The 21,815-nt window shown below is 46.0% G+C and overlaps 2 protein-coding genes across 4 annotated transcripts in view; both read left to right on the top strand.

Annotated features, from left to right (window-relative positions):
- LOC134226633 (mucin-4) overlaps positions 1–21,815 on the top strand; it is an 817,146-nt gene that overhangs the window by 354,820 nt on the left and 440,511 nt on the right. The gene's annotated exons all lie outside the window — the stretch shown is intronic.
- On the top strand, positions 12,354–13,802 carry LOC134216506 (uncharacterized). Its single transcript, XM_062695374.1, is given in 2 exon segments — positions 12,354–13,084; positions 13,187–13,802. Coding segments are annotated over 2 exon segments (387 nt in total). The 5' UTR covers positions 12,354–12,925; the 3' UTR covers positions 13,415–13,802.

Genomic DNA, 21,815 nt, shown 5'->3' with positions numbered 1-21,815 from the left:
AAATGAAAGACAAGTTGTTATATTTGGATAAGCAGCATTGCCAGGGGATCTCTCGTTACTGCCGGAGTGAATGGATGGATATTTGGCATTCTTTGTTCTGCCAGGCCGGGTGTTGTGTTCGCTGGCTGGCTGGGGTTCGGTTGGTTTGGTGAAGTTTAGATAATCGACTGAATTTTGATTACTTGGATCGGATGATAAGAATGGGGGAGCGAGGGAGGTTTCAAAATTGACACTTGTTTTGCGAAACAATGAGTGCCAAATGGCAGCTGCGTTTGAGTTATCTTGAACTGAACATTCGTTGGCAATTGTTCCACTTTATTTTCCAGTGGGTATCATCTATCTCAGGAGATCATTCTTGAAGAACTAAATTAGTCTATTACAGTGAATAGATCCGATTGAGGTTTTCCATTGCTTAAGGGTAAGACGCGCGGTTGCAAATCGGGCAACATTGGTAGAGGGAAAAATGCTACTCTGCTTAGCAACCTTGCAAGTGGTATGGGGGAAGTGTTCATCGAAGAAGATTTGTTCCAACAGTTAACATGTCCATTGGTTTTGAAGGTGGTGTAAAAACGATATATTAGGTAGCGTCAAAGTACCATATACAAATATTTTTTGAATGCAAGGTGTTTTTAAGTGAAAATGAGTTAATAGGAAGCCTCCTTTCAAGAGGCTCGGAAGCCTCCTTTCAAGAGGCTCGGAAGCCTCCTTTCAAGAGGCTCGGAAGCCTCCTTTCAAGAGGCTCGGAAGCCTCCTTTCAAGAGGCTCGGAAGCCTCCTTTCAAGAGGCTCAGGCCTCCTTTCAAGAGGCTCAGAAGCCTCCTTTCAAGAGGCCTCAGGCCTCCTTTCAAGAGGCTCAGAGCCTCCTTTCAAGAGGCCTCGGAAGCCTCCTTTCAAGAGGCTCAGAAGCCTCCTTTCAAGAGGCTCAGAAGCCTCCTTTCAAGAGGCTCAGAAGCCTCCTTTCAAGAGGCTCAGAAGCCTCCTTTCAAGAGGCTCAGAGCCTCCTTTCAAGAGGCTCAGGAAGCCTCCTTTCAAGAGGCTCAGAAGCCTCCTTTCAAGAGGCTCAGAAGCCTCCTTTCAAGAGGCTCAGAAGCCTCCTTTCAAGAGGCTCAAGCCTCCTTTCAAGAGGCTCAGAAGCCTCCTTTCAAGAGGCTCAGAAGCCTCCTTTCAAGAGGCTCAGAGCCTCCTTTCAAGAGGCTCAGAAGCCTCCTTTCAAGAGGCCTCAGCCTCCTTTCAAGAGGCTCAAGCCTCCTTTCAAGAGGCTCAGGCCTCCTTCAAGAGGCTCAGGAAGCCTCCTTTCAAGAGGCTCAGCCTCCTTTCAAGAGGCCTAAAGCCTCCTTTCAAGAGGCTCAGAAGCCTCCTTTCAAGAGGCTCAAAGCCTCCTTTCAAGAGGCTCAGCCTCCTTTCAAGAGGCTCAAAGCCTCCTTTCAAGAGGCTCAGAGCCTCCTTTCAAGAGGCTCAGAGCCTCCTTTCAAGAGGCTCAGAGCCTCCTTTCAAGAGGCTCAGAAGCCTCCTTTCAAGAGGCTCAGAAGCCTCCTTTCAAGAGGCTCAGAGCCTCCTTTCAAGAGGCTCAGAGCCTCCTTCAAGAGGCTCAGCCTCCTTTCAAGAGGCTCAGGCCTCCTTTCAAGAGGCTCAGGCCTCCTTTCAAGAGGCTCAGAGCCTCCTTTCAAGAGGCTCAGAAGCCTCCTTTCAAGAGGCTCAGAGCCTCCTTCAAGAGGCTCAGGCCTCCTTTCAAGAGGCTCAGGCCTCCTTTCAAGAGGCTCAGAAGCCTCCTTTCAAGAGGCTCAGGCCTCCTTTCAAGAGGCTCAGCCTCCTTTCAAGAGGCTCAAAGCCTCCTTTCAAGAGGCTCAGAAGCCTCCTTTCAAGAGGCTCAGAGCCTCCTTTCAAGAGGCTCAGGCCTCCTTCAAGAGGCTCCAGAGCCTCCTTTCAAGAGGCTCAAGCCTCCTTTCAAGAGGCTCAGAGCCTCCTTTCAAGAGGCTCAGAGCCTCCTTTCAAGAGGCCTCAAGCCTCCTTTCAAGAGGCTCAAAGCCTCCTTTCAAGAGGCTCAGAGCCTCCTTTCAAGAGGCTCAGAAGCCTCCTTTCAAGAGGCTCAGGCCTCCTTTCAAGAGGCTCAGAGCCTCCTTTCAAGAGGCTCAGAAGCCTCCTTTCAAGAGGCTCAGGGCCTCCTTTCAAGAGGCTCAGAAGCCTCCTTTCAAGAGGCTCAAGCCTCCCTTTCAAGAGGCTCAGGAAGCCTCCTTTCAAGAGGCTCAGAAGCCTCCTTTCAAGAGGCTCAAGCCTCCTTTCAAGAGGCTCAGAAGCCTCCTTTCAAGAGGCCTCAAGCCTCCTTCAAGAGGCTCAGGCCTCCTTTCAAGAGGCCTCGGAAGCCTCCTTTCAAGAGGCTCGGACGCCTCCTTTCAAGAGGCTCGGAAGCCTCCTTTCAAGAGGCTCGGAAGCCTCCTTTCAAGAGGCTCGAAAGCCTCCTTTCAAGAGGCTCGGAAGCCTCCTTTCAAGAGGCTCGGAAGCCTCCTTTAAAGAGGCTTGGAAGCCTCCTTTCAAGAGGCTTGGAAGCCTTCTTTCAAGAGGCTCGGAAGCTTCCTTTCAAGAGGCAAATAAAAATTCACTCAAATCAATATTTTAGTGGAAGGATGTCGAAAAATTGACAGCGCAACTCTACTGGCAATCATTGTATTTTCGAAAGTAAAGTATTAAATATGCATTGAGCAGTGACAGAGTATTCGTAAAATATTTATTGGTTTTAAAACCTAAATTTTCTGTTCGTTATTCAAGAATACAATAAAAATTTCACTTTTTCCTTTTCCATTCCAAACAAGACACTGAATGTATGTTCTAACCGTTTTTTTTTCCCTTTTTCTCTTTGCAGGTGAGTTTCATTTTTAACGTCTGTTAATCAAGGTGAGATTCTGAACAAAGTCAACAAAACAAATAGGCATTGAAATTCTTGCTAGATTAAAACCACTAGTCTGATTCACATGCTACAATGGGTTTTGATTGAAAATATTTACAAGTGAAAGTAAATCTTGTGGTTACATTTATTTCAAATATGTGAACGAAAACTACCAAATATTTTTAACATTTGCTTTTGAACCCGAGTAAGAAATCAATCTCGGGAATTCATCTTGAATCATGTAATGAGTAACCTCCCTTGCCGCTACGTTCCGTTTGAAATCCAACCATTCTTCAAGTTTTCAATTTTGTAAAACCGGATACTTCCCTAAGCTCACGTAATCCCAAAATTCTAAATTAGATCCTTTCGCAATTTTCCACATCCATCACGCAAAAGACATCTTCCACAATCTCGATCTCACCTCAAATTCATCGCACTACCAAATTAATTTTACCCTTCAAGCCTAGCCTTGCCTTCACTGCCTCACAACCTCTCAGCCCCAGTTGATCCAGGTAAATAATACTGTTGGCAGTGAAATTTCGCTCGCTCGACGCTTGCTTACAACAACCAGTCAGTGATCGGCGCTGGAAGCTGGCATCGTATGAGCACCGGGACCACCACAATGCATCATCACCTGCCACAGCCACACGCTTTGGTCCCCCCAGGGGATGCTTCCCTTCCCGGTTTGTACCGGGGCGAGGATGTGTGTATGTAACGCTGAATATGAAATTGATTTGAATAAGTTTTGCTGCGGAACTCTCACCTCGCCGCCGTTGGGAAGTTTCTCAGGGAACCGACGACGCCCGCCGTGGGGGCTGCCCGTATACCGAGTATCGGTTCAGGATTTGAAATATAGTCGCCTGAATTGTGGTTTTCCCGAGTAAAGTGGCAACTCTCCTTGCTTTGACTCGGATACATATGTGAGTGTGAGTTTGTTTGTGTATGTGCGCAGACGTGTGCAGCAGCAGAAGCATCATACCTTATCTTCCAATGCGGCTTCTGTTGGTCGTAAATTTTCCACAAATCCCAATAAATAACAACCTTAATTTAATTATGATAATAAATATATGAGCGTGCTTTGCGTTGGATGTCACAGTTCGCATGAGGATGCATTAGTGGGAACTTTCGCATCTAACGCCGGTCGGAGAGCAAATTTTAATAACTTGATGAAAATAAGACTTCCTGGGATATTTTGATGGGAATGGGAAAAAGCCCTTTTGATGCGATAAAATTATGAAGAATGACAAATCAGAGGTCACAAAGAATAAGGACAAGAAGACGAGAAGACGAGAGGACGAGGAGAAAAGAAGACAGGAAAACAAAAAGACGAGGAGACAAAAAGACGAGAAGACGAAAAGAAGAGAAGAAGAGAAGACGACAAGTTGAGAAGACGAGACGACGACGAGCAGAGAAAACTAAAAGACAAAAAAAAAACAAAAAAGAGTGGATTAGAAGACGAGAAGACAAAAAGACGAGTAGATTTCGAGAGGAGAAGACGGCAAACCGAGAAGACGAGAAGACGAGAACACGAAAGACGAGGGTACGAGAAAACAAAAAAATGAGAAGACGACAAGACGAGAGAACGACACAATTGAAGAGCAGAAGACCACAAGTCAAGAAGACTAGAAAAAGAAAAGACGACAAGACGAGAAGACTTCAAGACGAGGAGAGGGAAAGACTGCAAGACGAGAAGACAAGAAGACGAGAAGGCGGGAAGACGAAAAGAATATAAAACGAAAAGACAATACGAAAAGACGCAAATCGCGAGAAGAGAAGAAGACGTTAAACCGAGAAGACAAGAAGTCGAGAAGATTAGAAGAGTAGAAGACGACAATACGAGAAGGCAAGAAGACGATAATACGACAAGTCGAGAAGACGACAAGACGCTAAGACGACAAGTAGATAATATGACAAGACGCTAAGACGATAAGTCGAGAAGACAAGACGACAAGACGAGAAAACAGACGGAAAGCAGACGAGAAGATGTGAAGAGAAGAAAACAACGATTCGCGAAGACAAGAAGATTAAAAGAGTAGTAGACGACAAGGCGAGAAGACGAGAAGATTAGAAAACGAGAATACGAGAAGACGAAGAAAAGGAGAAAGACGGAAAGACGAGAAGACGGGAAGACGAAGAGACGAAAAGACGAGAAGACAAGAAGTCAAGAAAACAAGAAGAGGAGAAAACAGGAAGACGAGAAAACGAAAGACGTGAGACAAGAAGACGATGAGAAGATGAGAAGAGGAGAATACGACAAGTAGAGAGAAAGATTACTCACGAGGACAACAAGACGAGAAGACATAAAGACGCAAAGACGAGTGGAAAGAAGAAAAAACTAACCCTACAAGCACAAGTCAGACAAAAATGGTTGCAGCAACTTGATTGATACTGAATCCGGTCACGTATAAGTTACAGTAGCCATTGTGGAAGATGTGTGCTACTAGGCAAGAAAACGACAAGGACACGAGAAAACGAGAAGACGAGAAGATTAAACGACGAAAAGAACAGAAGACGAGGAGACGAGGAGACGAAAATACGAGAATGCAACAAGACGAGAGGGCGAGAAGACGAGAAGGCGATAAGACGAGAAGACAAAAAAATCAGAAAGTGAGAAGATGAGATGGCAAGAATACGAGAAGACAAAAAGACTAGAAGACGAGAAGAAAAGAAGAAAACAACTGAACCGTTTGTTTGAGAAACTGCATATGTAACATTTTTGGCCAAAATGAGATTTTTATATATTCTGAATCCTCGTCCAAAAATACGTATTCTGGCAAAAAATACGAAAAACAAATTTTTGTTCAGGAATGTATGAAAAAAATTTCGTTTGTTTGAGAACACATGTCCATGTACTTTGAAGAGCAATTGTGGAGTACTGCTTACATGTTTTGCACTGAAAGTGCCTCAGGGTGTTGAGTTTTGCCAAAAACTATTGATCTGTATCGAAGAAATCGAAAGATTCGATGCAAGATTGTTGAAAAACAGTTTTTTGTTGTTTTCTCGAAATAGTGTAAAATGGACTTATGCAGTTTCTCAAACAAATGATTCAACTAGAGGCTGAGAAGACGAGAAGAGATGGTGAAAAGTTGAGAAGACTAGATGACGACAAGCCGAGAAGATGAGAAGACGAGATGATTAGAAAAGGAGAAGACGAAAATACGAGAAGATTAGAAAAGAAGACGAGTAGAGGGAAAGACGACAAAAGAGGAGGGCGACAACAGTAAATCATAATAAGATGAGAAAGCGAGGAGACGAAAAGATGAGAAAGCGAGAAGAAAAGAAGACGAGAGGACGAGGAGACGAAGGAAGAGAAGACAAGAAGATGAGAGGACGACAAGATTGAAGATGACAAAACGAAAAAACGAGAAACCGAAAAGACGAAAAGATGAAAAGACAGATGTTGAGGAGACGAAGAGACGAGAAGACAGGAAGACGAGAAGACGAGCAGAAGAGAAGGCGGGAATTCAAAAAGCTAAGAAAACAAGAAGACATGAAGAGGAGAAGACGACAAGACGAGAAGACTAGACACCGAGAGTACGACAAGACGAGAAGACGAGAAGACAAGAAAACGAAAAGACGATAAACCGGTAGACGAGAAGACGACAAGACAGGAAGTTGAGAAAGCGAAAAGATGAGAATATTAGAGGACGCGAAGACCAGAAAAGGAAAGGACGGAGAGAAAAAGACGAAAAATCGAAATGACGAGTAGATAAAAAGACTAGAAGACAAGAAAAGGAGAAGGCGAACATACTAGAAGACAAGAAGACAACAAGGCAAGAAGACGAAAATGCGAGAAAAAGAGACGACAAGAAAATGAGAAAACGAGAATACGAGAAGACGAGAAGACTGGAACACGAGGAGACGAGGAGACAAGAAGATTAGAAGACGGGAAGAGGAGAAGACGGGAAGACGAGAAACCGAGAAGACGAGAAGGCGCGATGATGAGAAGACGAGGTAACGGGCAGACGAAAGATGTAAAGACAATAATACGAAAAAGCGACAAGACGAGAGGACAAGAAAACGAGAACACGGGAAATCGAAGAGAAGATAATTTTAGAAGAGTAGGTAGAAGACATCAAGACGAGAAAACGAAAAGAAAGGGAGAAAAAGGTGAGAGAGCGAAAAGACGAGAAGACGATAAGAAAGGAAGAAAAAACGAAAAGACGAGATGATTAAAAGTGACAAAGACGACAAGACGAGAAGATTTCAGGAGAGGCGAGAAGAGGGAAAGACGGCAAAAGCGAAGAGCGGCCAGACGAGAAGGCGAGGAGACGAAAAGATGAGAAGGCGAGAAGAAGAGAAGATAAGAAGACGACATAGACGAGAAGACGAAAAGACGAGAAGACAAGAAGATGAGAAGACGGGAAGACAAGGAAATGAAAAGACGAGAAGACGGGAAGACGAAAAGCCGAGAAAACAAAAAGACATGAAGAGGAGAAGACGACGAGATTATAAGACTAGAAACTAAGAGGACGACAAGACGGAAAGACGAGAAAACGAAAATATGAGAAAACCGGAAGACGAGAAGACGACAAGACAAGAAGTCGAGAAAGCGAAAAGACTAGAATACAAAACGCGGAAACCAGGATACGTAAAGAGAAGAAGACGAACAATTGGAATGAAGAGAAGATAAGAAGACAAGAACACAAGAAGGCGAGAAGGTGAGGAGACGCAAACATGAGAAGATGAGAAGACGAGAAGCCGTGAAGACTAGACGACAAGGAGACGAAAATACGAGAAGATGACAAGGCGAAGAGACAAAAAGCCGACGAGAAGACGAGAAAACGAGAAGACGAAAAGGCGGTAAGACGGGAACACGAGGAGACGAGAAAACAAGAAGACGAGAATAGGAGAAGATAGGAAGACAAGAAGGCAAGAAAACGAGAATACGAGAAGAGGAAAAGATGACAAGACGAGAGAACGAGAAATTGAGAAGATGATAATATTGGAAGAGTAAAAGACATAAAGATGAGACGAAAAGGTGAGACGAAAAGGTGAGAGAACGAGGCCCGGAAGCCTCCTTTCAAGAGATCCGGAAGCCTCCTTTCAAGAGGCCCGGAAGCCTCCTTTCAAGAGGCCCGGAAGCCTCCTTTCAAGAGGCCCGGAAGCCTCCTTTCAAGAGGCCCGGAAGCCTCCTTTCAAGAGGCTCGGAAGCCTCCTTTCAAGAGGCCCGGAAGCCTCCTTTCAAGAGGCCTGGAAGCCTCCTTTCAAGAGGCCCGGAAGCCTCCTTTCAAGAGGCCAGAAGCCTCCTTTCAAGAGGCCCGGAAGCCCCCCTTAGAGGCCCGGAAGCCTCCTTTCAAGAGGCCCAGGCCTCCTTTCAAGAGGCCCGGAAGCCTCCTTTCAAGAGGCCCGGAAGCCTCCTTTCAAGAGGCCCAGGCCTCCTTTCAAGAGGCCCGGAAGCCTCCTTTCAAGAGGCCCAGGCCTCCTTTCAAGAGGCCCGGAAGCCTCCTTTCAAGAGGCCCAGGCCTCCTTTCAAGAGGCCCGGAAGCCTCCTTTCAAGAGGCCCGGAAGCCTCCTTTCAAGAGGCCCAGGCCTCCTTTCAAGAGGCCCGGAAGCCTCCTTTCAAGAGGCCCAGGCCTCCTTTCAAGAGGCCCAGAGCCTCCTTTCAAGAGGCCCAGCCTCCTTTCAAGAGGCCCGGAAGCCTCCTTTCAAGAGGCCCAGGCCTCCTTTCAAGAGGCCAGAAGCCTCCTTTCAAGAGGCCCAGGCCTCCTTTCAAGAGGCCAGGCCTCCTTTCAAGAGGCTCAGGCCTCCTTTCAAGAGGCCCGGAAGCCTCCTTTCAAGAGGCCCGGAAGCCTCCTTTCAAGAGGCCCAGAGCCTCCTTTCAAGAGGCCAGGCCTCCTTTCAAGAGGCCAGGCCTCCTTTCAAGAGGCCGGAAGCCTCCTTTCAAGAGGCCAGGCCTCCTTTCAAGAGGCCCAGAGCCTCCTTTCAAGAGGCCCAGGCCTCCTTTCAAGAGGCCCGAAGCCTCCTTTCAAGAGGCCAGAAGCCTCCTTTCAAGAGGCCAGGAAGCCTCCTTTCAAGAGGCCCAGAAGCCTCCTTTCAAGAGGCCCGGAAGCCTCCTTTCAAGAGGCCCAGGCCTCCTTTCAAGAGGCCAGAAGCCTCCTTTCAAGAGGCCCAGGCCTCCTTTCAAGAGGCCCGGAAGCCTCCTTTCAAGAGGCCCGGAAGCCTCCTTTCAAGAGGCCCGGAAGCCTCCTTTCAAGAGGCCCAGGCCTCCTTTCAAGAGGCCCAGGCCTCCTTTCAAGAGGCCAGGAAGCCTCCTTTCAAGAGGCCCAGGCCTCCTTTCAAGAGGCCCAGAAGCCTCCTTTCAAGAGGCCAGGAAGCCTCCTTTCAAGAGGCCCGGAAGCCTCCTTTCAAGAGGCCCAGAGCCTCCTTTCAAGAGGCCCGGAAGCCTCCTTTCAAGAGGCCCGGAAGCCTCCTTTCAAGAGGCCCAGAAGCCTCCTTTCAAGAGGCCCGGAAGCCTCCTTTCAAGAGGCCCGGAAGCCTCCTTTCAAGAGGCCCGGAAGCCTCCTTTCAAGAGGCCCGGAAGCCTCCTTTCAAGAGGCCCGGAAGCCTCCTTTCAAGAGGCCCGGAAGCCTCCTTTCAAGAGGCCCAGAAGCCTCCTTTCAAGAGGCCAAGAAGCCTCCTTTCAAGAGGCCCGAAAGCCTCCTTTCAAGAGGAGGCCAGGCCTCCTTTCAAGAGGCCAGAAGCCTCCTTTCAAGAGGCCCAGAAGCCTCCTTTCAAGAGGCCCAGGCCTCCTTTCAAGAGGCCCGGAAGCCTCCTTTCAAGAGGCCCGAAGCCTCCTTTCAAGAGGCCCGGAAGCCTCCTTTCAAGAGGCCCGGAACCCTCCTTTCAAGAGGCCCGGAAGCCTCCTTTCAAGAGGCCCAGGCCTCCTTTCAAGAGGCCCAGAGCCTCCTTTCAAGAGGCCCGGAAGCCTCCTTTCAAGAGGCCAGGAAGCCTCCTTTCAAGAGGCCAGAAGCCTCCTTTCAAGAGGCCCAGGCCTCCTTTCAAGAGGCCAGGCCTCCTTTCAAGAGGCCCGGAAGCCTCCTTTCAAGAGGCCAGGCCTCCTTTCAAGAGGCCCAGAGCCTCCTTTCAAGAGGCCCAGGCCTCCTTTCAAGAGGCCCGAAGCCTCCTTTCAAGAGGCCCGGAAGCCTCCTTTCAAGAGGCCCGGAAGCCTCCTTTCAAGAGGCCCCAGGCCCTCCTTTCAAGAGGCCAGGAAGCCTCCTTTCAAGAGGCCGGAAGCCTCCTTTCAAGAGGCCCAGGCCTCATTTCAAGAGGCCCGAAGCCTTCTTTCAAGAGGCCCAGAAGCCTCCTTTCAAGAGGCCCAGAAGCCTCCTTTCAAGAGGCCCGGAAGCCTCCTTTCAAGAGGCCCAGAAGCCTCCTTTCAAGAGGCCCAGAAGCCTCCTTTCAAGAGGCCCGGAAGCCTCCTTTCAAGAGGCCCGGAAGCCTCCTTTCAAGAGGCCCGGAAGCCTCCTTTCAAGAGGCCCGGAAGCCTCCTTTCAAGAGGCCCGAAGCCTCCTTTCAAGAGGCCCAGGCCTCCTTTCAAGAGGCCCGGAAGCCTCCTTTCAAGAGGCCCGAAGCCTCCTTTCAAGAGGCCCAAGCCTCCTTTCAAGAGGCCCGGAAGCCTCCTTTCAAGAGGCCCGGAAGCCTCCTTTCAAGAGGCCCGGAAGCCTCCTTTCAAGAGGCCCGGAGGCCTCCTTTCAAGAGCCCCGGACGCCTCCTCTCAAGAGGCCCAGGCGCCCTCCTTCAAGAGGCCCGGAAGCCTCCTTTCAAGACCCCCCGAACCCTCCTTTCAAGAGGCCCGGAAGCCTCCTTTCAAGAGGCCCGGAAGCCTCCTTTCAAGAGGCCCGGAAGCCTCCTTTCAAGAGGCCAGGAGGCCTCCTCTCAAGAGGCCCGGAAGCCTCCTTTCAAGAGGCCCGGAAGCCTCCTTTCAAGAGGCCCGGAAGCCTCCTTTCAAGAGGGGCGGAAGCCTCGTTTTAAGAGGGCCTGAAGCCGCCTTTCAAGAGGCCCGGAAGCCTCCTTTCAAGAGGCCCAAGCCTCCTTTCAAGAGGCCCGGAAGCCTCCTTTCAAGAGGCCAGAAGCCTCCTTTCAAGAGGCCAGAGCCTCCTTTCAAGAGGCCCAGAAGCCTCCTTTCAAGAGGCCCGGAAGCCTCCTTTCAAGAGGCCCGGAAGCCTCCTTTCAAGAGGCCCGGAAGCCTCCTTTCAAGAGGCCCAGAAGCCTCCTTTCAAGAGGCCCGGAAGCCTCCTTTCAAGAGGCCCGGAAGCCTCCTTTCAAGAGGCCCAGAAGCCTCCTTTCAAGAGGCCAGAAGCCTCCTTTCAAGAGGCCCAGAAGCCTCCTTTCAAGAGGCCACAAGCCTCCTTTCAAGAGGCCCGGAAGCCCCCTTTCAAGAGGCCCGGAAGCCTCCTTTCAAGAGGCCCGGAAGCCTCCTTTCAAGAGGCCCAGAAGCATCCTTTCAAGAAGCCCAGAAGCCTGCTTTCAAGAGGCCCGAAGCCTCCTTTCAAGAGGCCCGGAAGCCTCCTTTCAAGAGGCCCAGAAGCCTCCTTTCAAGAGGCCCGGAAGCCTCCTTTCAAGAGGCCAGGCCTCCTTTCAAGAGGCCCAGGCCTCCTTTCAAGAGGCCCAGAAGCCTCCTTTCAAGAGGCCCAGGCCTCCTTTCAAGAGGCCCGGAAGCCTCCTTTCAAGAGGCCCGAAGCCTCCTTTCAAGAGGCCCGGAAGCCTCCTTTCAAGAGGCCCAGAAGCCTCCTTTCAAGAGGCCAGGAAGCCTCCTTTCAAGAGGCCAGAAGCCTCCTTTCAAGGGGCCCAGAAGCCTCCTTTCAAGAGGCCCGGAAGCCTCCTTTCAAGAGGCCCGGAAGCCTCCTTTCAAGAGGCCCGGAAGCCTCCTTTCAAGAGGCCAGAAGCCTCCTTTCAAGAGGCCCAGGCCTCCTTTCAAGAGGCCCAGAAGCCTCCTTTCAAGAGGCCCAGAAGCCTCCTTTCAAGAGGCCCGGAAGCCTCCTTTCAAGAGGCCCGGAAGCCTCCTTTCAAGAGGCCCGGAAGCCTCCTTTCAAGAGGCCCGGAAGCCTCCTTTCAAGAGGCCCGAAAGCCTCCTTTCAAAAGGCCCGGAAGCCTCCTTTCAAGAGGCCCGGAAGCCTCCTTTCAAGAGGCCCGGAAGCCTCCTTCCAAGGGGCCCGAAAGCCTCCTTTCAAGAGACCCTGAAGCCTTCTTTCAAGAAGCTCGGAAGCCTCCTGTCAAAAAGATGGGCAGGCTCCTTTCTAAAAGCTCGAAAGCTTTCTCTCAAGTGGCTCAGAAGGCTTTTTTCAAGATGTTCGGAAGCCTCCTTTCAAGAAGCCCGGAAGCCTCGTTTTAAGTGGCCTGGACACCTCCTTTGAAGAGTCTTGGAAGTCGCCTTCCAAGAAGCTCGGAAGAGGCTCGGAAGCCTCCTTCCAAGAAACTCGGAAGCCTTCTTCCAAAAGGCTCGGAAGCCACCTTTCAAGGAGCCCAGAAGCATCCTTTCAAGAAGCCCGGAAGTCTTCTTTCAAAAGGCCCGGAAGCTTCCTTTCAAATGGCCCGGAAGCTTCCTTTCAAATAGCCCGGAAGCCTCGTTTTAAGTGACCTGGACCGCTCCTTTCAAGAAGCTTAGAAGCTTTATTTTAAGAGGTCGAAAGTCTTTATGCAAAAAGCTGGAAAGACGAGATGTTTAAAAGAAGAGAAGACGACAAGACAAGAAGATTAGAAGGTAAAACGAGAAAAGGGTAAGACGACAAAAAGGGATGACGAGAAGAAGAGAAGGCGAGGAAATGTAAAGATGAGAAAGCGAGAAGAAGAGAAGATGAGAAGACGAGGAGACGAAAGACGAGAAGATGAGAAGACGACAAGACGAGAGGACGACAAGATTGAAGACGCAAGACGAGAAAACGAGAAACCAATAAGACGAGAAGACGAGAGGACGAAAAGACCAAAAGATTAGAAGACGGAGACAGAGAGACAGAGTAGAGATAAAAAGACAGGAAGACGAAAAAACGAGGAGAGGATAAGACGGAAAGACGAAAAGCCGAGAAAACATGAAGACATGAAGAGGAGAAGACGCTAAGAGGAGAAGATGACAAAACGAGAAGACTCGAAACCGAGAGGACGACAAGACGAGAAGCCGTAAAGACGAGAAAACGAAAATATGAGAAAACCGGAAGACGAGAAGACGACAAAACAAGAAGTCAAGAAAGCGAAAAGACGAGAATACAAAACGCGAAAACCAGGATACGTGAAGAGAAGAAGACGAATAATTGAAATGGCGAGAAGATAAGAAGACAAGAATACATGAAAGGGAGAAGACGACAAGACGAGAACACGAGAAGACGAGTAGGTGAGAAGGCGATCATATAAGAAGATGAGAAGACGAGAAGACGAGAAGACTAGACGACGAGAAGACGAAAATTTGAGAAGACGAGAAAGCAATAATGCGAGGAGACAAAAAAGCGACGAGAAAACGAAAAGACGAGAAGACGATAAGACGAGAAAACAAGAAGACGAGAAAAGGAGAAGACGGGAAGACACGAAGGAAAGAAAACGAGAATACGAGAAGAGAAGTTGAGAAGATGATAATATTGGAAGAGTAAAAGACATAAAGACGATACGAATGGAGATAGAACGAGAAGACGAAAAGACGAGAAGGCAAAAAATATAAGAAGACAAGAAGATGAGAAAACGACAAGACGAGGAAACGAGAAGACGAGAAGATAAAAACACGAGAAGACTGGAAGAAGAGAAGACGAGAAATAAACACGAGAAGGTGAGAGAATGAGAAGACAAGAAGTAAAGTATGCAAAAATACCAGTACTGTGACTGTTGTGGTTTTCATGTCTTGATTGCCATTGCCATCATAGGAATGTTTTGTGGGAACGAACTTGTAAATCACTGAAAGAATTTCCAATAATAATAAATCCTTCGATTCGGGATGGACTAAAAAAAAGTAACATTCCGACATCCCTAGCAGCACAATTCACGTTGATTTGGTTGAAATAACTCATATATGACCACATTTAGTCGTATATGAGTATAATAGACTGATTTACAACATGTGTGTTGCTCGGGATCAATTCCATATCACTTCATAACATCTTATGTTGCTCATCTTCGACAATAACTGTATGTAACGGATCCAATCCAATAACTCAGTTCGTCAATTTGTCATTCGTCGCAAGAGAGTGACAACAACGCACCGAACAATTCACTTCTCGGAGGAAACGGATCTCTACCGGAAAGCTTTCTCCCATTTGTCCCATTGTTTTCGGCACGACTCCACCCAACTGGTTTGTTTTTGTTTTCGAGCCGGAAATCGACACCGATTGGCGCCATCCAATCCGGTGGCATGTGGGTTTCCCTCATGGGGAACACGACACTGGCTCTGACTGGCACTGAAGATTAAACGGCAGACCGCGACCGGTGGAAGGGGGCAGGCAGGAGCGGGCACACGCATAAACAGCAGCAATCAGGCTAAAAGTCAGCATTTCGTGCACATCGCAACCAGGAGGTTGTCATATTTTATGGTTTGCTTCCGGAAACTTAATTTTACGAGCGGATACATGTAGCTGGCTGGCAGGCTGATGGCGCTATGTGTGTTCTATCGGGAAGTTTGTGGGGGGAAAACGGATAGGAACGGATTGGGGGAGGTCCCATTGTTAACGACGACTGCGATGAGGTCGTTTACGATACGATTGGGTATTGTTATGTAATTCTTTGCTGCCTTTCCGAGCAGCCAGAATGGAAGAGTTCGGTGTGGGACAGTATGCGCGATGGTGAGAAATTGGCAAGACGGGTGTATGGAATAAGAGTTTTGCTTCCTTCATATGATATGATAATTATGAAATAGGGTTGATATTCAGAAACATCGATCGGCATTCAATTCTGGAAAACAAAACGATGTCTGTCTACGATTATGTCCCTTTTTGAAACAAAACTTTAACAATATTCTTAATTGCCATGCTCAACTTATGACTGATTGGAAAGGTTTATTGACTTAATTTCAAAAGTGACTTGATAACAAAACCATATTGTGTAGGATAGAAACACAATTTGGGACCCAAAATGCTTAGAAGTGTCTTCCGTCGAATTCCATTCAAATTACACATTTTTTTATGGTCCATCCTTAAGTTCCGTTTTGCATTTATTCAGTATAACATAAGCCAATCCCAACTGCAAAGCTGAGCTCAGCTTCTTCCCTAACTGAGCCATATTTTACTGGCTAAAAGAACAAAGTTCGTCATTGGAACTGAATTGTTGCTGCACCATGCGTCTCCATCGGTTGGCAAGAATAGTGGGGTCAATAAGGTTTGCTTCCACACACGGCGAATTGCATTGCATTGAGCATTTCGCACAAATTCGTAGGTGGTAGCCAAGACTATAGTATGAGAGTACTTTCATCCGTTGCCACAGATATTGATTTGGGACTAATCGCTATCTCTTAGATGGAAGCAATGACTCTCCAATAGTCGAGATCTGTCCTGGCAACGTCCTTGCGAATGCTGAGGATGGGAAAGGATGGTTAGTTGGACACCTACTTAAGAAAGATGCAGAGAACTCTACGACCTCTCATAGGTACCACGGGAGGTTTTTGGATTGTTAGTGTTTAAGGTTTAACAGTAGGAATCGTTCTGGAACAAAGAATAGGAATACAAAGTAGGAAAGGGATGAGCCTGGAATTGAACCCACGACCTCCTGCTTATAAGGCAGAAGCGGTAGCCACTAGACCACCGAGCTCGTCTTTGCTTCCACACACGGCGAATCAAGATAAATTAAATAAAAAAGCGTTAGGTATGTTCGCATGTTGCGCCTATTTGTATGTGATGCAGTCAGTGTGATTTTTGATGAAAATTTCACGTCTTCAAAAAGGGTTACAAAATGCCCTTAAATCGAAAAACCGCCTCTCCGCCTAACATCAATCATCGTTTCTGACGATCAATGAATGTGAAAGCCTGCTCCATTTATGTGTTCGGTATTTCCGGAATGGCGATTTCGTTTTCCTTTTCATATCCAATCCCCCCACCCAATTCCGTCACCAAGGAAATAGGGGTTCCATTTCGAATGGGAAAATTTACATACTATCAACCACTTCATTACCTGAGGAAATCGAAAAAAGACTCATCTCGGAACGCTTGCAGAAGAAAGGGACTTAGGACCATAATAAGATTTCGATCCCGAACCGGCGCCACACGGGACGGATCCAGCTAGTTTGAAAGGAAAATGTGTCGTTGTCGTCGCCATCGCAAACAGGCAGGGGCTCCGTATTAATGCCCGACGGCGAATGTCTGTTGCGCTCCGCCCGCTTGTCTAAATATGCAAGTTGTGGTAAGTGTGTTTGACGCAGGAAAAAAAAGCGAGCCAAAAAGGGTACTCCACCGGTATGGCGCGCCACCTGTTAGGACAAAGTCTTCGTTTGCGTCACCGACTCTTTAGATTGTCGCACAGTGGGGTGAATCCCTTCAAATTGAAACAAAAACCTATTTGGGTGACACCTGCTTTATCGCTTCGACCTTCATTAGAGAAAAAATATTCTGAGTATCAGATGCCATAGTTTTCTGTTAGTGTACTTGAAATATATGTAAGAAACCTTTTTTTCTAGAATCCCTCCTGCTGTGCGTCATGAACGCTTTTCCGTCAACCCTAGAACGGCAAGGGACAGCGAAACCAAACTGACAATGGTAATGCCATGTCACTTATGTAGATCCTTTTCAGGGAATGCCGAAAATCGGACTATAGGGGGCTACCATTGTTCGGAAAGATACCCATTTGAATAATTGTGTTTTGCTATGCGTGATGGTCACCATGAGTGTCTAATCCGATTTGCGGTAGGTATCGATTCGATTTTTTCCATACTCATGAGAAAAATTATGTATGACAACTGGAAGCAAAAATGCGTACGTAAAGGTTTTTCTAGGAAAGAAATCAGGTGATCCCGTCTGTATTTTTTGTACATAATGAAAATAGCGAAGCTGTTCCACTTTCCATCTCCCGCAACAACTTTCAAAATTGAAATTCATCTAATTTGGAAACAAGAAAGTGCAGCTTAATCGAGTTGTACGAAACCGTATAGTAGCTCCCAGTTGGATGGAGGACATAACAATCCTAGAAGACACCATTCTCAAAAATGTCCGAAATAAAAGAGAAATAAGCAGAATCGGAACCAAACGTTAATATGTTTATTTGCAACGTTCGATTTCCGCCCGCGATGGAAGCGTGCGTGCATCGTTTCTATGGTGGCAAAGTGAGAGCAGCTTCAAGAATCAATTACACACAATCCATTTCAGGACTTAAACTATTTATCCAAGAATCTTCACCCAAACAAACAGACGATTCGGCTTAAGTTTTCGAGTTTATCCGTTAAAACGTCAATGACGATTTTGAAAAGATCCTTTATTTTCAATAAACAAATTCTGAAATGGCGCGATCAAAGACTAAAGCAGCTAAACAGGATTTTCCACTAAGATGACGTCTTCATCGATTTGGATGTCGTCGGCGGAAAGTAAAATTTTCTGGCAAGATTATTTGGTTTTGTTTCTGTTAGTCATTGGAAATGAAATTGATTTTGTTTTTGCGTGCCTCCATTTATACGAAAAAAGGTGATATAGGGCAGAAGGGTCTGCTTGCGTAAAGGATGGGAGTAGGCTTTGCCGTGAACGGTTGACATTCGTTTTTTCGCCATGAGTTTTTTTCCTTAAATGTTCTAAAATGTTCACTGTATCGTGATCGCTATTCGGAAAAGTGACCATCGGAATTCTGATTAATAGTGAATAGTGCCGCAGTGATTTACGTTTTGTTCGTGTTTCAGTTTCCGTGTTGCTTTTTCATTCAACGCCGGAATAAGTAGATTTTGAAAAAAAGTGAAATGGATCAATTTGGTCTTTTGGTGAAATTTGTGAAAAAAAAAATATACTTAAAATTCTATTCCAACCGCGTGTTTTCGAATAGTTACAATTTAACAAACTATGGGATCATCCACCTACTCTACTACATTCAAAGAAGGTGTTCCTACTTTTGCGAAAACCACGCCATAACCACCTACGGCAGGCCTGCCCAACCTTTTCAAGCTACGGGCCAATTTTTAGAATTCACACTGCCTGGTAGGTCAGAAAATATTCGGTACATAACTTTTTTTAAATTTTCAAAATTATCAGTGTTTTTTTTTTCATTATCTAAAAAAACTAAACTCGATCGTTACATGAGGAATCCATTTGAAACATTTCAGGTAAATTATTCAAATCGGTAAACGGTGTTGATAAAATGGGAATTTCGTTACTTTACCAGCATATTTGCATGAACTGTTTTCAACGGGATGAGAGAAATGTGCCAGATTTCAGCAACCCACTGTGCCAAAGTGCTTCATGTTCAAGTCATTGAGATGTTTGGCGATATCTGCTAGAAAAGCCAAGTCACTCATCTATTCAGGATCATTCAGCTCGAGTAGTGGTTTTCCTTTATCTTGTAAAAATAGTTCCATTTCCCTATAAAAAATCTCTTAACCATGGTACCAAGGCGTATTTAATGAACTTCGCAAAAATACAGGAAGTATTCGTATTCATCATTTCCGCTTGCATTTCCGTCAACATCATTTATTATTTGCTCGCATTAAATTGCATTCGACGCAGAATGTCTCATTGATTCTTAATGAAAATTGGCCAGATCGGACTATGGGCTTAGAAGTTATGGTAAAATTACTATTTATTGTGAAAAAGGGTTCAAAAAAGTCTAGCTCACTTTTTTAGCACTTAGACTACATCTATTCCCCAAGCAACACAAGTTCAACAAATCTGGTTGCAGTAACCATATTGTGACTGAATCCGGTCATATATAAGTTACTGTGATTGATATGCAATATGTGTGCTTCTCAGGTCTGTCGCATCAGATTGCATTCGACGCAGAATCTTCTCCCATTGTTCCCTATAGAAACTTGGCCGGATTGTACAATTGGGTCAAAAGTTATGGCGAAAATAATAATTTTAAAACTACAAAATAAAATGCCATTTTTTGTTCTTATGCACATCCGATTTGTTTGCAACAAATTGCGTTTGGCGAGAATTTTTTTTATGCATGTAAACAAATATGAAAAATAAGACCAATCCACATATTGGTGTTATTTTAGATTTTTCCAAACCTTTTGAACGAACGAGAAAGGCACCTCCACCGCTAGGTGGATTAATCTAGGTTTTATTGTTTATATGCAACATTATGTTCCGCCAGCGTGAAATCTAGCAAGCTGGTACTAACGGATCTGCCGGGAATGAATCCATGTTGCTCGTTAGAAATATAAGGCGTCGATGCGTGGAAAAGCTGGTCACTAAACATGACCTCATATAGCTTTGAAACGGCACAAAGACTAGTGATTCCGCAGTAATTTTTGACATCGTGGCGATTACCACTTTTGTGTGCCGGAAACATATATCTCCCGCACATGAGAAAAAAGGGAAAGGGTCGTTTGGCCGAAACCCATTTGACCGAAAGCCATTTGGCCGAATGCCACTAGGCCGAACAGCCATTAGGCCGAAAGTCATTTGGCCGAACGGGTCATCCGGTCGAATAGGTCATTTGGTCGAATAGGTGATTTGAAAATTTTAATTTAATTAAATTTATTTAATTTATTGTACATGGTCTTCAACTTATAAATTGCACAGACTGATTGTTTGACTTAATCCTATTTTTAAAAACTAATTTGGTAACATTAAAGTCGAAAAAACAACACACTTTGTTGAATAGTCTGTAGCATAAGTCCAATAAATTATTTTGACCGTAGTGTGTGCGGTGGCCACGGATCCATAATAGTTGACGATTCCTGAGTTGACGAGACGGTGCATGAAATCGAACATTCTCCAGGATGTAACGGCAGTCGATGTTGCACGTTATGACGTCGAAAATAAACATCCTCTGAAGCATCACTCGATGGTCTGCCAATGGTTGCAAGTCAATCAAAGCACAACGATTTCGGTATGGAGGCAGGTTTGATGAATCGTTCCATGGTAAGCGGCGCAAGGCGTAGCGTTTTTGTATTTTCTCGATGCGTTCAATGTGAACGGAATGATACGGAGCACAGATTTGCACTCCATATTCTAGTATGCTCCGAATTAATGCACAATATAATTATTTGAGAGCATGGACATCATCGAACTGTGCTGTATTCCGCCGTAAGAATCCAAGCATAGCATTGGCCTTAGCGATGGTAACTGATAAATGTTCCGTAAAACGAAGCTTACTGTCGAGAACGACTCCAAGGTCTTTGATCGATGTAACCCTCTGAAGCGCTGTGTAATTCAGACAATAGTCATAGGTTATAGAAGATCGGCAACGAGTGAATGTTATGGCTTTGCATTTTTTTTACAAGGGAGAATGCATTTACACACTAACCCAGCACACGTGCATTGTAGTTGCCAAACTACCACACGGAAGTGTGCTGGAGTGTCGGACTCGACCGTACCGGTAATACCGACTAAACTCCCTTGGGATCCACCATCGTTTCCCCCAGGAACTACCTCCCAGTACTACTTCTGGGGGATGGCAGTACTAAACGTACTCGCTCATTCTCGCTCACACAGGCACCCGTCCCATGCGAGTCTTACTTGGGTGCTCACTCTATCGCACCCTCTAACACACCCTACATACTCTGTTGCACCTCTATCATGCCGTGTGGGTCTGACTTGTGTGCCCACCCTTCTCATGCCATGTGGGTCTGACTACCCGGGCAGAAGCCATGAACAGAATAACAAAACATGATATGGACTTGATTGATATAAGAGATAAAAGAACAGGCAACAATATCAAAAATTTGCACCGAAATATCATTTAAACATCACGATATGCTATGGATAAGAACAAACTAATGGCACATGATATTGATCACTTATTACAAATAACATAACTTGATCTTCTAATGATATTTTAGTGCAAAATTTTGATATTATCGTCTGATCTTTTATCTCTTATATCAATCATGTCCATATCTCATTTTGCTATCTTATCAACATTTGATATTATTGAGCTATTTTCGTCTACTCGGGTAGTATTCCCACCTTTATCATACCATGTCAGTCTGCTCACCTCTTTCATTCAGTTCGCGCTGACACATACTACTCTAGTCATTCGACCTAACACTCGCTCGGTGGGCGGTAAGTGATCGGGTCCCGGTTCTTTTGATGTGTCAAGCGAGCTGAGAGCTTCAAAAATATCTCCATTGCTAAAACTGACATGAGGAAGCCGGACGGAATACGACGGAAGACTTTCGATGTAGCTTTGATCCAATGGAGGAGGAATGTCGTCATGTACTGAGCGGAAGAAGCTGGCCAACAAATTTGCTGTTGCGTCAGGTGATCGGGAGGAAAGCGTACGATAAGTGACGTCAACAGGGATATTGTTCGACCACGACCCAGAACAATGAAGGATCATTTTTCAAGTTTGCTTGAAGGCTTTCCATGTACTCACGGAACCGACAATGCTGCATACGAGTAAATTCTTCTTCAGCTAATCGCAGATTAGCCGCGTTCGCTTCAATCCTGTTTCGGAAGAACTTCTTCCTGCATTTCCGCAGACGATTGCGAAGATTCCGGATCTGTGGCATCCATCAGGGTTGATTGTACTTCTTAGATGGTCGGCAAATTTTGACCGGCACGTTTTCTTGGTCGAAAAAGTCATTTGGCAGAATAGAACATTTGGCCGAATAGGTCATTTGGCCGAATAGAACATTTAGCCGAACAGGGCATTTTGCCGATATGTTATTTGACCGAACAGGTGATTTGGCCGAACAAATTATTCGGCCGAATAGGTCATTTGGTCGAATATGATATTTAGCCGAACAGGTGATTTGGCCGAACAGATTATTTGATCAAATAGGTCATTTGGCCGAATTAGTCATTGGGCAGAACAGGTCATTTGGCCGAATAGATCATTTGAAAAGTGAGAAGTGAGACGTCTAACTTCTCAATCCTCATTTTACTTTTCTCACTGTGAAAAGT

This window comes from Armigeres subalbatus, chromosome 1 (assembly GCF_024139115.2).
Source record: "Armigeres subalbatus isolate Guangzhou_Male chromosome 1, GZ_Asu_2, whole genome shotgun sequence".
In the NCBI taxonomy this organism is placed as follows: Eukaryota; Metazoa; Arthropoda; class Insecta; order Diptera; family Culicidae; genus Armigeres; species Armigeres subalbatus.
The sequence above is the reverse complement of the archived record's forward strand: the minus strand, read 5'-3'. Positions and strand labels throughout refer to the sequence as shown.